A 15,021-nucleotide genomic window follows, 5' to 3' on the forward strand; every position below is an offset into this window, starting at 1 on the left:
AGAAAAAAAAAACAAAAAGGTGGAAAAGGTAATGAATTTAAAAACAAATCCAAAAACAGACAACATACCTGGCAACATGAGAAAAAGCATCCACAAGGACAGATTCAAATTCTCTAGTGAATTCAGGTCCTTTCCTTTTACTGTTCTGGATGACATCATTCGCTAAATACAGAAAAGTAAGCTTTCTATTTGATTTGGCTGAAAAAAAGAAAAGAAAAGAATTTAACTTACACCAAAGAAATTCTCAATTCACAATTCTTTTGCTCGGCTGCTCCTAAAAAAACCATTAAGACAAGTATTTTCTACCTGGGGGGGTCAAGTAGATATGTTTAAAAAGACAACCTAAGGAATAGGTTTGGGAATACCGTTTTGGAAAAGAAAAAGAAAAACAATGGGCCATCTTCATTTCTGTTGTTTAAACCAGGGTAATTAATTGATAGTAAAAATTAAGATAATCCAAAGAGAATTCCTAAAGGTTAAGCAGTCAATATTAATGTTAAAACTAAGGCTCTTATTTATTGCAAAAATGAGCAATTTCTAACTCACTTTTAATTATCAAATATTCCAGAATGAAAGACTGAGTTGGCCAGATGTGGTGGCTCATGCCTGTAATCTCAGCACTTTGGGAGGACAATGTGGGTGGACTGTTTGAGGTCAGGAGTTTGAGATCAGCCTGGCCAACATGGTGAAACCCTACCTCTACTAAATATACAAAAATTAGCTGGGTGTGGCGGTGGGTGCCTGTAGTCCCAGCTACTCTGGAGGCTGAGGCAGGAGAATCACTTGAATCCAGGAGGTGGAGGTTGCAGTGAGCCGAGATTGCACCACTGCACTCCAGCGTGGGCTACAGAGCAAGACTCTGTCTCAAAAAAAAAAAAAAAAAAAAAAAAAGACTGAGTTAGGTTTCAATTTTCAAATGGTTTCACCGGGCGTGGGGGCTCATGCCTGTCATCTCAGCACTTTTGGAGGCCGAGGTGGACGGATCACCTGAGGTCAGGAGTTCGAGACCAGTCTGACCAACATGGAGAAACCCCGTCTCTACTAAAAATACAAAATTTGCCTGGCATGGTGGCGCATGCCTGTAATCCCAGCTACTCAGGAGGCTGAGGCAGGAGAATCGCTGAATCCAGGTGGTAGAGGTTGTGGTGAGCCTATATCATGCCATTGCACACCAGCCTGGGCAACAAGAGTGAAACTCCATCTCAAAAAAAAAAAAAAAAAAAAAAAAGGTTTCTTGTAATTTTGCTCCTAAACTGAGAATTTCTCTGATACTCCAATAACCATAATCAATAATACAGAAGAATCTCTAGGTGCACCAATAGATATTAGCTCAAATACAAGTATACATTAACACTACATTCTTAATGAAAATTTACACACATGTGAAATCTAGATATGCAAAATTAGGGCTTTCACAAAAACCGTAATTCTCTCTTATTTATGTGAAATGTGGTTATATTCACTATTACTTTATATGTATCATATGTTAAAGCATAAAAACCTCATGCAACAAGTCTGAGTTACAATTGCTTTGGGGAACATTACTGAATTTCCTGGCTTCTATGCACATAATTTCTCAACTATAAAGTTACATCACTATGATTTTTGGTCCCAGTTTTCTTTTAAAAGAAATAAATAAGAACATAATTAGATGTTTCAAAACACAGAGTTTTCTCCAGTGCTAAAGTACCTGAAAAACACAAGCTCTTTATTAACCTTAACACACCTGAGTAGTCCTTGCTCTATTTCTCTCTGAAACCAGTTCTTGAAATGTACAAATCATGTATATGTCTGACATAGCAGGCATAAGATCTGACATTTTAAAACATAGCTACAGGAGGCTGGGCACAGTGGCTCACGCCTGTAATTCCAGCACTTTGGGAGGCTGAGGCAGGTGGATCACCTGAGGTCAGAAGATCGAGACCATCCTGGCTAACAGGGTGAAACTTTGTCTCTACTAAAAATACAAAAAATTAGCCAGGCATGGTGGTGACCACCTGTAGTCCCAGCTACTCAGGAGGCTGAGGCAGGAGAATGGCGTGAAGCCGGGAGGCAGAGCTTGCAGTGAGCCGAGATCACGCCACTGCACTCCAGCCTGGGCGACAGAGTGAGACTCCGTTTCAAAAAAAAAATATACAAAAATCAGCTAGGCGTAGTGCCAGGTGCCTGTAAACTCAGCAACTCGGGAGGCTGAGCTGGACAAATCACTTGAACCCGGGAGGCAGAGATTGCAGTGAGCCGAGATCGCGCCACTGTACACCTGGGCGACAGAGTAAGAGACTCCATCTCAAAAAAAAAAAAAAAAAGAAAAGAAAAAAAAAGTAGTTACAGGAGAATAACCCAAGTTAAAAACAAGATTTTAAAGGCATATTACAGTTTAAACTGATGAAACTGATGTCTTAAATGCTCATAAAATTAAATATGGATACCCTGAATTGTTTTAATCTTTTGGTAATAGCCTAGTTTAGAAGGCCAACTGATAATACTAGGAACCTAGCGCTTTCTTCAACTGTTCTAATTATTATTCAAAAGCAGAACAAAAGTGTCAGTAGTTACAATACCTACTGTTGCTACAAAGGTATGATATGATTACGGCAAATCGCGCTTTTTTGTTAAAGCAAACCTTGCTCTGCAAAGTTGATGTAAGTGAAACTACCACACCTGTAATCCCATGCAAGTTAGCAGATTCAAAAGCAAAACAGAACTTCAACAAAGCAAACTTCATTAAGAGGAGCTTTAAAATTCCATACATTTTATGTTAAAAAACCTAGAATCCATATTGTAAAATGTCAATGCGGACATTCAAGACCTGATATACTTTTCAGTAGACAAACAAGGTATCTAAGGGCCTTGAGAGCCAAGGTTTTCACTGTTTACAATGCCAATTAATTTTCATCACCCCACAACTTAACAATGGGGATTTATTTAGGATAAACTGTATCCCTCCATATTCAACATCCTCAACAGTCAACATAAGCACCATGTGTGACAAAGTGATATGACAAAACCCTAGAGCTCCTGAGCACACAGTCACAATACACACAACATGCACACCCTCCATTCCAATCCTGGGGGACAGCTCACTTGTTCAGATTTCCTAGACGACAGAAACAGGTCCTTTCACCCACTACCCATGCCCACTCCAAACTGGTCAAACTAGTTGTTGAGTAAAATTTAAACAACTGGTTAATCAAAACTTTTTACTTGTTGACTGGTTTTGGCATCTAGAGAAAGTCTTAAAGTAATTCTGGGATAAAAGCCCATTTACCTATACTCAGGCCAAGATACAAAACACCATTAAAAATACTCATTTAGGAGCACTTTACACCAAAACTATTCCATAAAGAAGGGGGGACATTCTACTTAGAACGGAGCTCAAATGGGATAAATTAAGAATTATTCCTAGAAAATGGAAAGATAACACATCAGGAATAGAAGTATTTAAGCAAGAAAAAAAGTTAATTTTTGTAAATCTCATATATTTTGAAGGCAACTCAGAGACAGTCTGTGAGCATCTCAGCTAGGAAAAATGACTTCACCCTAGATAGAACCTACGGGCTAATCAATCTGAACATTAGGGCACAGTATCCTTTTCCTTTAGTGTGGGGGCATTTTCAGTTCAAGAAAGCAGCATGGATATTTGGAAGCTAGATCTTGATGCTTGGAAGAGCATTTTTTTTTAACTCTGCACTGTCCAGTAGGTTAGCCACTAGCCACGTGTGGCTACTGGAACACCTGAAGTGTAGCTGGTAAAAATTGGTAACTAAATTTTCAATTCTATCTACTTAAAACTTTAGTTCCTTAGTCACACATTTTAAGTGTTCCATAGCCACATATGCCAAGTGGCTACCTGCTGGATGGCACAGATAGAAAACGTTGCTATTATCACAAAAGATTGTATTAGATAGCACTGTTTAGATCCCTTACGCTGTTATCATAGAAAGTTGTATTGGATAGCGCTGTTTAGATCCTTTACCCAACCATGAATATTCTATCAGAGACCATGATTTAATTCCTATTTTTAAACTATGTAACAGGCACCAGGCTATATCTTGTGGTGTTACAAATAAACAAGAAGGTCTAGTTTCTCCCTCAAAACATAATCTAATGACAAAGATGTAACCAGTTCAAATGAACAGCTAGTAGGAACAAATCAAATGCTAACCTGGTATGACGGAGTGGAAGGCACCTAATAATTTTTTAGGTGCCTTTCATTTCTAAAAAATGAAAGCACTACAGTTTGGTTGGAGTCAGGTGACCACCTTCACTTATTAAATGCACCGAGACACTGAATACTTGAAAAAGAACACATTTTGGCATCAGGCAGCCCTGGGCTCATGTCCTAGCTATATGTCTCTGGACAAGGCACTTAATCTCTCTATACCTTTATCGTCTCATCTATAAAATGAGGATAATAACACTGGCCTACTTGCAACATAAGGCTCTACCATATAAGATTAGGGATAACGGAGCGTCATACACAAATGTACTCTCTAATTTGCTTTTTTTCAGTAACTCAACTAGTGTGAGGTGAGGAATCAAGAAAGAGTCACAAAAGAAGTGACACCTGGCTGCGTGCGGTGGCTCCCGCCTGTAATACCAGCACTTTGGGAGGCCCAGGCAGGAGGATCACGAGGTCAGGAGATGGAGACCATCCTGGCTAACACGGTGAAACCCCGTGTCTACTAAAAATATAAAAAATTAGCCGGGCGTGGTGGCGGGCACCTATAGTCCCAGCTACTCGGAAGGCTGAGGCAGGAGAACGGCGTGAACCCGGGAGGCGGAGCTCGCAGTGAGCCGAGATTGTGCCACTGCACTCCAGCACCGGCAACAAAGCGAGACCCCGTACATCCACTTGAGATGGACTTTAACTGCCTTTTTGAGGTCCCACCCAATAGAATTCTATACAGTGGCAATTCACATCTCAGCAGACTCTACAAATAATATCTGAATGGCACACTGGGGTACATGAAGAAGGCCCCATAAACTCCAGGCTCTACCTCTCCCCGCAACTGCCCAAAAGGCTGCGGGGATCCCTATCTTAGTACAGTACGCAATACTTGGAGGGTCCCTGCTAAAGGGCTAGAACTGGGTCTCCTAAAAAAAATCATGGATTTTGATGTTTGCCAGCCTGATGTAGTCTGAGCCTCAACAGTTCAAAACCCTTGAAAATACCACTTAGCCACTTCAGTTTCCTCGCCTGTAGAGCAGGACATCTGTGGTGTCCTCAACTCACCGACAGTAGAGAATACTTGTAAAGCCACTTCCTTTGCTATAAAGGCCTACCACATATAGGGTGTCTGGAGCAGCTCGGAGTTTCATTTCTTCAGTCTTCCATTATGAAACTCATCAGGGAGTGCAGGTGCCCATCTTTCCCCACCAGACTGTAAGCAACTTGAAGGCAAAGACCATGCCTCACAGTGAGTAATCAAAAGTCTCATCTCACCATAATCTGTTGAATGCCTACAATGTGCCTGACCCCGTGCTAAACGTTCATTTGGATTATCCTGTTTACTTCTCACCACGAGATGAGTCTCAATTTTTCCTCTTCTGCAAAGTTCCTACTTTATAGGGCTTCAATAATTTTTTTTGATGGCAATGTATGTAAAGATATCAGTACTGCACTTCGCATGTAATAAAGACATAGTAAGTATCAATTATCCATTCTGTATATAAGACAATGAAGGGACAGACAGGTTAAGTTGCTGGGGTCAGTAAGGCGGCAAAGACTTAAATTCTAGACAGTTGCAGAGGCAACACGCTGTAAGTGTCCAAGCCAGTGCCTGGCACATAACAGACTGAGTTCAATGAATGTCAGAACCTGAGCAGGCCCTGAAATCAATGACAGCTGCATGAGAGGAGAGGAGAGGTAAGGTCTGGGTCGGGTGGCTCCTTAACCTAAGACGGGAGAGACTATCTACTTCACAGGGCTGTTCTAAGGACTGAGTGTGAGGATATATATACAAAGGTCTTAGGATAGTGACTGGTATGGAGTAAAGGCTTTGTAGGGGGTAGCTATCCTTGCCTCCCTCTTACAGATGAGAAAACTGACGCAGGGAGATGAAGAAACTCTTCCACTATTATTCAGCTGGCAAGTCGCTGAGCCAGCCAGCACTCGATCTGCGGAGTCTAACTCCGGAGCCCACTGGCTTTTACTCCAAATACCCAGCACTGGGCCTGACATGCTAGGGCCAGTGCGGCGCTGAATGCAGCCAAGATAATAACAGCCACAGATGTCAGGCGGAAACTGAAGGGAAAATGGCTTGATGAACTCTAAGTGTGGACACCTGAGTCCCAGTCCGTGGAACCTCAGACAAGTACCTTAAACCTTCCCGGACCTCAGTTTCCTTCTTCGAGAAATGGGGCTAACCTTGTCTCCCATCTCAGAAGCTCGATCAGGCCTGGAAAGCAAGGCTCAATGAAGAGGCTTAGAAGGGCCTAACGTGTGGGTGGGCGAGAGGACAACCCGGGGACCGTCCAAGGGGTGGGGAGTTGGTGTTTACCTTTGCGGAGCTCGCGGTGCCACACGGAGACGATGGGTCCCGCGTGCTTGCGGTGGTGGATGAGCCAAAGGGACAGGGTCTGCACGCTCTGCTGAGAGTTGCTCAGCTCCGAGAGCTTCTTCTCCAGCGCCGACTCAGAGAAGGAGGACATGGTGGCGGCAGTGAGGCCCGGCAGGGAGCGGCCTGGGCCGCCCAGTGCGACGGGAAGAGCGACGGCACGAGGCCGGGGCCTCACCTGACAGGCTGCGGGACTTTTTACCGACTGACAGACGGCCAGGGGTGCAAGGAGGGGGAGGGGATGGGTCTCCGCAGTAACAGCCGCCCGCGCCGCCGCCACAAGATGGCCACCCGACCTCTCACCCTACCGCGAGAGCGGGGTCAAAGGGCAAGGGCCAGAGCAGCTGGGCACCGAGAGGCGTCGGAGCTCTAGAAAACCGTCCCTTTGAAGGCGACGGCCTGTCTGAACCTCGCGCAGACCACTTCGAAGGAGACAGAGCGAGGGAAGGAATGTAGTTCCCCGGGCCCCCGGAAAGGGCTTTGACCGCTCAAGCCCGCACGCCGGCGCAGTGGATCTCGCCGGAACCCTTTTTCCCGCTCCCTCGGAACCTTTCTGGCGCGGTACGGCGCGCTACTTAGTGCGTCACTTCCGGCGAGGCAGAGGAGGCGGGAGAGTGAGGGAAAGGCTGGAAGACGAGGTAAGGGAAGAGTGGCGGGAACCAGAGGGAGCCCAACAGCAGGGACCCTGTAGAGGGGTATCCTGAGGGGACATTGAGGCTAAGAGATCATGATCTGGGTATGGGAGGGGGGTTTCCTTTCTAATCTGGCGGGCCCCAGGCCGCACCTTTCCTCCATACGTGTTCGGCTCTCTGGCTGTCCCCAAAAACACTTAGTTTTGGTTCTTCCAAGCCACCCACGTGTCCTTTTCACGCCTCCAGGCCCTGGCGCTCGTTCTCTCTCCGAAAGTGACATCCCCTTTCTCACCTGGTGAGCTCCTACTCAGCCTGCCGGAGCACCCTTTAATGTCCGATTCTGACCTTTTAGTCTGTAACAGCGCCGTCATGAAACACATTTGGGCTCTCAGCTCTTAAGTGGGTTCTCAGGGTGTTATTACATGCTGCTTTTGCCTTCTGGGGATCCAGTTGACTTTTTCGAACTTAAGTGAGGTGTTAACTTTAGGGAAAAGGTGGAGGGAACTAACTTACCCTTCCCAATGTGTCTGCTGACCTCATGTTAAGACACGCTATTTGAGGCCTGGAGCAATGGCTCTTGCTTGTAATCCCAACCCTTTGGGAGGCCAAGGCGAGAGGATAGCTTGAGGACTGGAGTTCAAGACCATCCTGGGTAACATAGCGAAAATTAGCCAGGCATGGTGACGCTCACCTGTAGTTCCAGCTACGCGAGAGGATCCCTTGAGCCCAGGAGTTAGAGGTTACAGTGAGCTGTGGTCGTGCCACTATACTCCAGCCTGGGCGACGGAGCAAGACTCTTGTCTGAAACAAAACAAAACACTCTGTGAGACTCTCAACCCTGACCCTTTTTTTTTTTTTTTTTTTTTGAGTGTTTAAATCCCAGTTATCAAAGCAGCAGAGAAATACCTTTCTTACTGCCACGGGCGTGATGGTAGGGAGTTAAGTTATAGACGTAAGAGAGTTTTAAAATTTCGTGATCGTGGTATAACTTCCTAGTTGTGGGCAGACTCTAGTTTAGGAGACGTTCTTCTAATTGATGCCTGCTTTTGCTCTTATTGCACTGTATTGCAGTTCTTTGCTTACTTGCTTTTACCCCTCCTCCGGACTAGAATCATAATCATAGCTAACACAGTGAGAGGTTACAAGGTGCTAGACACGGTTCCCACACAGTAACTCATTTAATCCTCACAACAAAGCTATGAGGTATTATATTATCCCCCTTTTGACAGCTTAGGAGAGGTAAAGAGAGGTTAGGCTCAGAGAGGTTAAGTGACTTACCCAAGATCACTTTACTAAGATTTGAGGGAAGGGGCTGCAACTTAGCCATCTTTTTGGCTGCAGTTCCTATTTATCAAGTGAGTTAGTGTAAAAGAGGTGAATAATCTAAAATCATACAGTGAGTATCTAGTCATAACTGAGGGCTTTTGTGTCAAAATTTAGGTCTTTTTTCCATATTAAGTAACAGTGTCATATGCTGAGCGCTTTTATATCAAGTTACTGTCTGTTAAGCAAATTACATACTTTTTAAATTTAATTCTTACATCAGTCTTAGGAGTTGAGATTATTATTACAATCACTATTTGATAGATGAGAAAACATAAAGCATGGTTAAGTACCCTATGTACTTGGACATAGCTAGGAAATAGCAGAGGCAGGAGTCAACTTAGGTTTATCTTATATCTGATCCCAAATTCTTGATTCCTGAACCAATGGTTTATTCATTCATTCAGCAAATAATTTTTCACCACCTGTGTCCAAAGAACTCTTCTAAGCTAACAGACAAAATCCATGTCCTTGGGAACTTACCTTCTACTGAGAAAGATAGAAAACCAAACATGCAAGTTTAGAATAAGTCAGAATGTGGTAAGTAACTTCAATAAAAATCAAGAAGGTAAGGAGGATAAGGAATGTATATGTGTAGGTGGGCAGTCTTTTACTTATGCTTCTCAGAGAAGGCTTAATTGATAAGGTGACGTTTCAGAGAACAAGCCATATGCCATGGTTCCAGGAAGAGGGAAAACCAAGGTTATACCATTTTTGGCATTTTGGAGGAACAGCAGAGAGGACAATAAAGCTGGAGTGATATGAACCAGAAGGGTGGCTGGAAATTAACTCAGAAAAGTAGAAAGGGACTGCATCACATGGGGACTTGTAGGCAATAATGTAGACTTAGATGTTACTCTGAATGAAATGAAGTCCATTGGGCAGTTTTGCACAAAGAAGGAGCATTGTGGCTATTAGGTAGAAAATAAGACAGTAAGGGTGCAAAGGTAGAAGCAGGAAGAACCAGTCTGGCAGCTGTTGTAGTAACGGTGAAAGGATAACTCAAACCAGGGTTGTATCCGTGGAAGTGGTAAGAAAGGGACAGTTCTGGGGATATTTTAGAGGAAGAGGAAACAGGATTTGCTGATAGATTGGATATGGGGTGTGAAAGATATATGAGAGTTCAGATAGCTCCAAGGGTTTTGGCCTAAGCAACTGTAAGAATAGAGCTTCCATTTACTGAATTACAGAAGAGTTGGTTTGGGGAGTAAGAGCAAGCATTTGTATTTGGACATGTCCATTTGGAAATGCCTATCTGAGTATAGATGTCTAAGGGGCAGTTGGGTTTATGGGTCTAGAATTCAAGGAAGAGAGATCTGGGCTAGAGATAAAAATGTGAGCGTCGTAACAGGGAATAAGGTGTAAAAAGAGACTGAGTCCTAGGACACTTCAATATACAGAGGTCTGAAAGATGAGGATAAGATTATGTGATTTTTCTTAAGCTTGTTAATAGCTTGTTAATATTAACTACTGTAACTGATTTTCAAATATTGAGCCAGCCTTTCATCTCTGAAATATACCCCACTTTATCATGAGGGGTGTGTGTGTGTGTGTGTGTGTGTGTCTGTGTGTGTCTGTGTGTATCTGTGTGTATTCTATATACTGCTGAATTTCCTAATATTTTGTTTAGGACTTTTGCATCTATATTCATGAGAGAAATTGGTCTATAGATTATTTAAATTTTTGTATTGCCTTTGGTTTGGCATCAGGATAATGCTGGCTTCATAAAATGGATTGGAAAGTGTTTCTTTTTCTGGAAGATTATGTGCAGAATTGGTGTGAATTCTTTGTTAAATGTTTGGTGGAATTCTCCAGTGAAACCATCTTGGCTTGGAGATTCCCTCCTTCACTCCCCGCTTCCCTCCATCCCTCCCTCCTTCTTCCTCCCTCCCTCCCTTCCTTTGCTTCTTTCTTTTTTTTCTGGAGTTTTTAAGTGACAAACTCAGTTTCTTTAAAAGTTATAAAGCTGTTAAAATAATCTCTTTCATATTGTGGTTGTGTTTTTTGTGGAATTAACCACTTCATCAAAGTTGTCAAATTTATATGGGTAAAGCTATTTGTGGTATTCCCTGTCTTTGTTTTCTGTTGCTTATAACAGAATACCTGAAACTAGGTAATTTATAAAGAAAAAGGATGTATTTCTTACAGTTATGGAGGCTGAGAAATCCAAGGTCAAGGGACCACATTGGGTAAAAAAACCTTCTTGCTGGTGGGGACTCTGCAGAGTCCCAAGGCAGTGCGGGATATCACAGGGCCAGGGGGCTGAGTGTGGTAGCTCAGGTCTCTCTTCCTCTTATAAAGCCGCCTGTTCCCATGATAACCCATTAATCCATTTATGAGGGCTTATAAAGACTCCACCTCCCAATACATTGGGAATTAAATTTCTACTTGAGTTTTGGAAGGGACAGATATTCAAACCATAGCATTCCCACATTACCCTTTTGATGTCTGCAGGGTCTGTAGTACTATCCCGTTTCATTACTGATATTGGTAATTTCCAATATCAGTGTCTCTTCTCTTCTCTCTTCTCTCTCTTTCTCTTTCTCTCGCTCACTCACTTGCTTGTCAATCTTGCTAGAAGTTTGTCAATTTTATTGACCTTTTCAAAGAACCAGTTATTTATTTCATTGTCTTTCTCTGTTTTCTGTTTTCAGTTTCGTCAATTTCTGCTCTTTATTATTTCCTTTTTCTGCTTGCTTTATTTCGCTCTACTTTGTCTACGTTCTTATGGTAGGAGTTTACCTTTTTTATTTGACACTTTTCCCCTTTTCTAATATATGACTTAGTGCTATTAATTTACATCTCAGCATGGCTATAGCTGTATCCACAGATTTTGGTGTGTTATATTTTCATTTTCATTCATTTCCATGTGTTTTTTTTTTTCCTAATTTCCCTTCCGTGGATTATTTAGAAACGTGTTGTTTAGTTTCCAAGTATTTGGAGATTTTCCTGTTATCTCTCTGTAAGTGATTTCAAGCTTGATTTCATTGTGGCTGGGGAATGTCACTCTGTATGGTTTCAGCTCTTTTAAATTTGTTGAGGTTTGTTTTATGGCAGGATAATCATCTCTCTTAATATATGTTCTATGAGCACTTGAAAAGAATGTAGGCCAGGCATGGTAGCTCATGCCTGTAATCTTAACACTTTGGGAGGCCAAGGCAGGAGGATCCCTTGAGCCTGGGAGTTCAAGACCAGCCTGGACAACATGACAAAACTCGGTCTTTACAAAAATACAAAAATTAGCTGGGCATAGTGGCATGTTCCTGGAGTCCCAGACACTCAAAATCGCTGAGGTGGGAGGACTATTTGAGCTCGAGAAATTGAGGCTGCAGTGAGCCATCATCGAGCCACCGCACTGCAGCCTGAACAATAGAGTGAGACCCTGTCTAAGAAAACAAATAACAACAACAAAAGAATGTGTAGTCTGCTGTTGTAGGATAGAGTGTTCGATAAATGTCATAGATCCTGTTGGTTGATGGTGGTGGTAAGTTTTTCCATATCCTTGCTGATTTTTGGTCTGTTTATTCTATCCATTGTTGAGAGAGGAGTATTGAAGTCACCACCATCTATTCTTATGAATTTATGTGTTTCTCTTTTTAGTTTTATCCATTTTTGTTTCACACATTTTGCAGCATATACATTTTAAGATTGCAATATGTTCTTAGTAGATATATCTGTTATTCATTGTACTCTGTCTCTGGTAATTTTTTTCTTCTTTTGCTCTGAAGTCTACTTTATCTGATACTAATATAGCTAATCTTACTTTCCTTTGATTAATGTTTGCATGATAATATCTTTTTCCATCCTTTGATTTTCAACCTGCCTCTATCTTTCTGCATAGTGAGTTTCTTATAGACAGCATATAGTCGGATCATGTTTTTAAATCCACTCTGACAATCTCAGTCTTTTAACTGATGTATTTAGACCTTTTATATGTAATACAATTATAGTTGACCCTCTGTATTCATGGGTTCCGCTTCTGTGGATTCTGTCAACTGTGGGTTGTAAACACAGTAGACCCTTGAACAACATAGATTTGAACTGTGGTGGTCTATTTATATGCAGATTTTCTTTCCTTTCTGCCAGCCCTCGGCCTCCTCAGCCTACTCAAGGTGAAGACAAGGATGAAGACCATATACTTCCACTGAATGAATAGTAATTGTGATCTTCTTTTCTTTCTTTTTTTTTTTTTTTTTTTTTTTTTTTGAGATGGAGCCTTGCTCTGTTACCCAGGCTAGAATGCAGTGGTGCGATCTTGGCTCACTGCAACCTCTGCCTCCTGGGTTCAAGTGATTCTCCCGCCTCAGCTTCCTGAGTAGCTGGGACTACAGGCACCTGCCATCATGCCTGGCTAATTTTTGGATTTTTGTAGAGATGGGGTTTCACCATGTTGGCCAGGCTGGTCTTGAACTCTTGACCTCACGTGATCTGCACACTTCAGCCTCCCAAAGTGCTGGGATTGCAGGCGTGAGCCACCAGGCCCAGCCTGTGATTTTCTTAATAACATTTTCTTTTCTCTAGCTTGTTTTATTGTAAGAACACAGCATATAATACATACAGTATATAAAATTATGTTAAACAACTGTTTATGTTATCAGTAAGGCTTCCAGTCAACAGTAGGCTGTCAATAGTTAAGTTTTTGGGGAGTCAAAATTTATAGAGATTTTTGACTGCTTGAGGGGGTTTGCATTCCTAACCCCCACATTGTTCAAGGGTCAACTGTATTTGAAAAAAATAAAAAAAGATAACAATACAACAATAAAAATGATACAGATTTAAAAACAATATAGTATAACAACTGTTCACATAACATTTACATTGTGTTAGGTTTTGTAAGTAATCTAGAGTTGGTTTAAAATATATGGGAGGATATGCATGGTTATATGCAAATACTATGCTACTTTCTATAAGGGACTTGAACATCCTCTGATTTTGGTATCCATGGGAGTCTTGGAACCAATCCCTGGTGAATACTGAGAGATGACTATATTTTGTTTTTTTCTGTTTATTCTCTTTTTCATTTATCTGCTTTCTTTTTCTAGGCTTCCTGTGGATTACTTGAACGTTTTTTAGAATTCGTGTGATTTATCTGTGATGTTTTTGAGTGTATCTCTTTGTATGTAGCCCTTTTAGTGGTCCTTCTAGGTGTTACATTGTGTGTACATAACTTATCTTTACCTAGCAAAGTATAGAAACTTTATTTCCTTTTATGTCTCTTTACTTTCCCCATTTATCATATAAATGTCTGAAACATTTTCTCTGCATACATTTAGAACCACATCAGACAGCATTACAATTTTTGCTTCAACTGTCAAACATGATTTTGAAAACTCAAGAGGATAAGGAAAGCCCTTATAAATTGCATTTACACATATTTTTGTATACCATGTCCTTTCTTCCTCCTTAATGTTCCAGGATTGCTTTTCTTCTTTTTTTCTTTCTTTCTTCTTATTTTCTTTCTGTTTAGAGAACTTTCTTTAGCCATTCTTTTACAGTAAGTTGACTGGTGACAAATTCTCTTTGTTTTCCTTCTCCTCAGAAGTCTTGATTTCCGCTTCATTCCTGATGAACATTTTTTGCTGGGTATATGGTTCTGCATTGATGTTTGTTTGTTTCAGCACCCAAAAATTATTGTGTAACTGTTTTCTGGCCTACATGATTTCTGATGAGAAATCTGTTGTCATTAGAATTGTTTTCTCCCTTCTGGGCAGGGTGGCTCACACTGTAATCCCAGCATTTTGGGAGGCTAAGGTGGTTGGATCACTTCAGGCCAGGAGTTTGAGACCAGCCTGGCCAACATGGTGAAACCTTATCTCTACTAAAAATACAAAAATTAGCTGGGAGTGCTGGTGCCCGCCTATAATTCCAGGTACCCAGATGGAGGCAGGAGAATTGCTTAAACCTGGCAGGTGGAGGTTGCAGTGAATGTATATGGCGCCGTTGCACTCCAGCCTGGGTGACAGAATGAAACTCTGTCCCAAAAAAAAAATAAAAATAAAAAATTGTTTCTTCCCTGTAGACAAGGTATAATTTTTCTCTGGATGCTTTCAATATTTTTTGTTATTAGTTTTCAGAAATGAAATTATGAAGGGTCTTGGGATAAATTTATTTGGGGTTCACTCAGCTTCTTGATATATAGATTCATGTCTTTGCCAACTTTATGGCATTTTCAGCCATTATTTCTTCGAGTACTTTTTCAACCTGCCCTCTTGGTCCCACAGGTTCCCTGATGCTCTGTTTATATATTTTTCAGTCTGTTTTTTCTCTTTTGTTCAGATGGGGTAATTTCTATTGTTCCATCTTCCAGCTCACAGATTTTTTTCTTCCCTCCATTCTGCTGTTGAGCCCATCCACTGAGCTTTTTCTTTGTTACTGAAATTTTCAGTTCTAAAATTTTCACTTGTTTATTTATATCTTCTATTTCTTTGTCGAGGCTTTCTATTCTTTCATTTGTTTGAAGTGTATTCATAATTGCTTATCGATACATTTTAATCATGCTGCTTTAA

The 15,021-nt window shown here is 41.5% G+C and overlaps 2 protein-coding genes across 2 annotated transcripts in view; one reads left to right on the forward strand and one right to left on the reverse strand.

Annotated features, from left to right (window-relative positions):
• The window catches only part of RPRD1B (regulation of nuclear pre-mRNA domain containing 1B), a 57,768-nt gene extending 50,719 nt beyond the window's left edge, over positions 1 to 7,049 (reverse strand). The window contains exons 1-2 of the mRNA XM_008017842.3: positions 6,504 to 7,049; positions 69 to 198 (exon numbers count right to left, since the gene is read on the reverse strand). Of these exons, the coding sequence (XP_008016033.1) occupies positions 69 to 198; positions 6,504 to 6,654 (281 nt within the window). The 5' untranslated portion in view covers positions 6,655 to 7,049. The remainder of the gene's footprint in view (positions 1 to 68; positions 199 to 6,503) is intronic.
• Positions 7,050 to 7,128: 79 nt separating this feature from the next.
• The window catches only part of TTI1 (TELO2 interacting protein 1), a 51,041-nt gene continuing 43,148 nt past the window's right edge, over positions 7,129 to 15,021 (forward strand). Inside the window, exon 1 of the mRNA XM_008017810.3 lies at positions 7,129 to 7,198. The gene's annotated coding sequence lies outside the window, so the exon portion shown is untranslated. The remainder of the gene's footprint in view (positions 7,199 to 15,021) is intronic.

Source organism: Chlorocebus sabaeus, chromosome 2, assembly GCF_047675955.1.
Source record: "Chlorocebus sabaeus isolate Y175 chromosome 2, mChlSab1.0.hap1, whole genome shotgun sequence".
Taxonomy (NCBI): domain Eukaryota; kingdom Metazoa; phylum Chordata; class Mammalia; order Primates; family Cercopithecidae; genus Chlorocebus; species Chlorocebus sabaeus.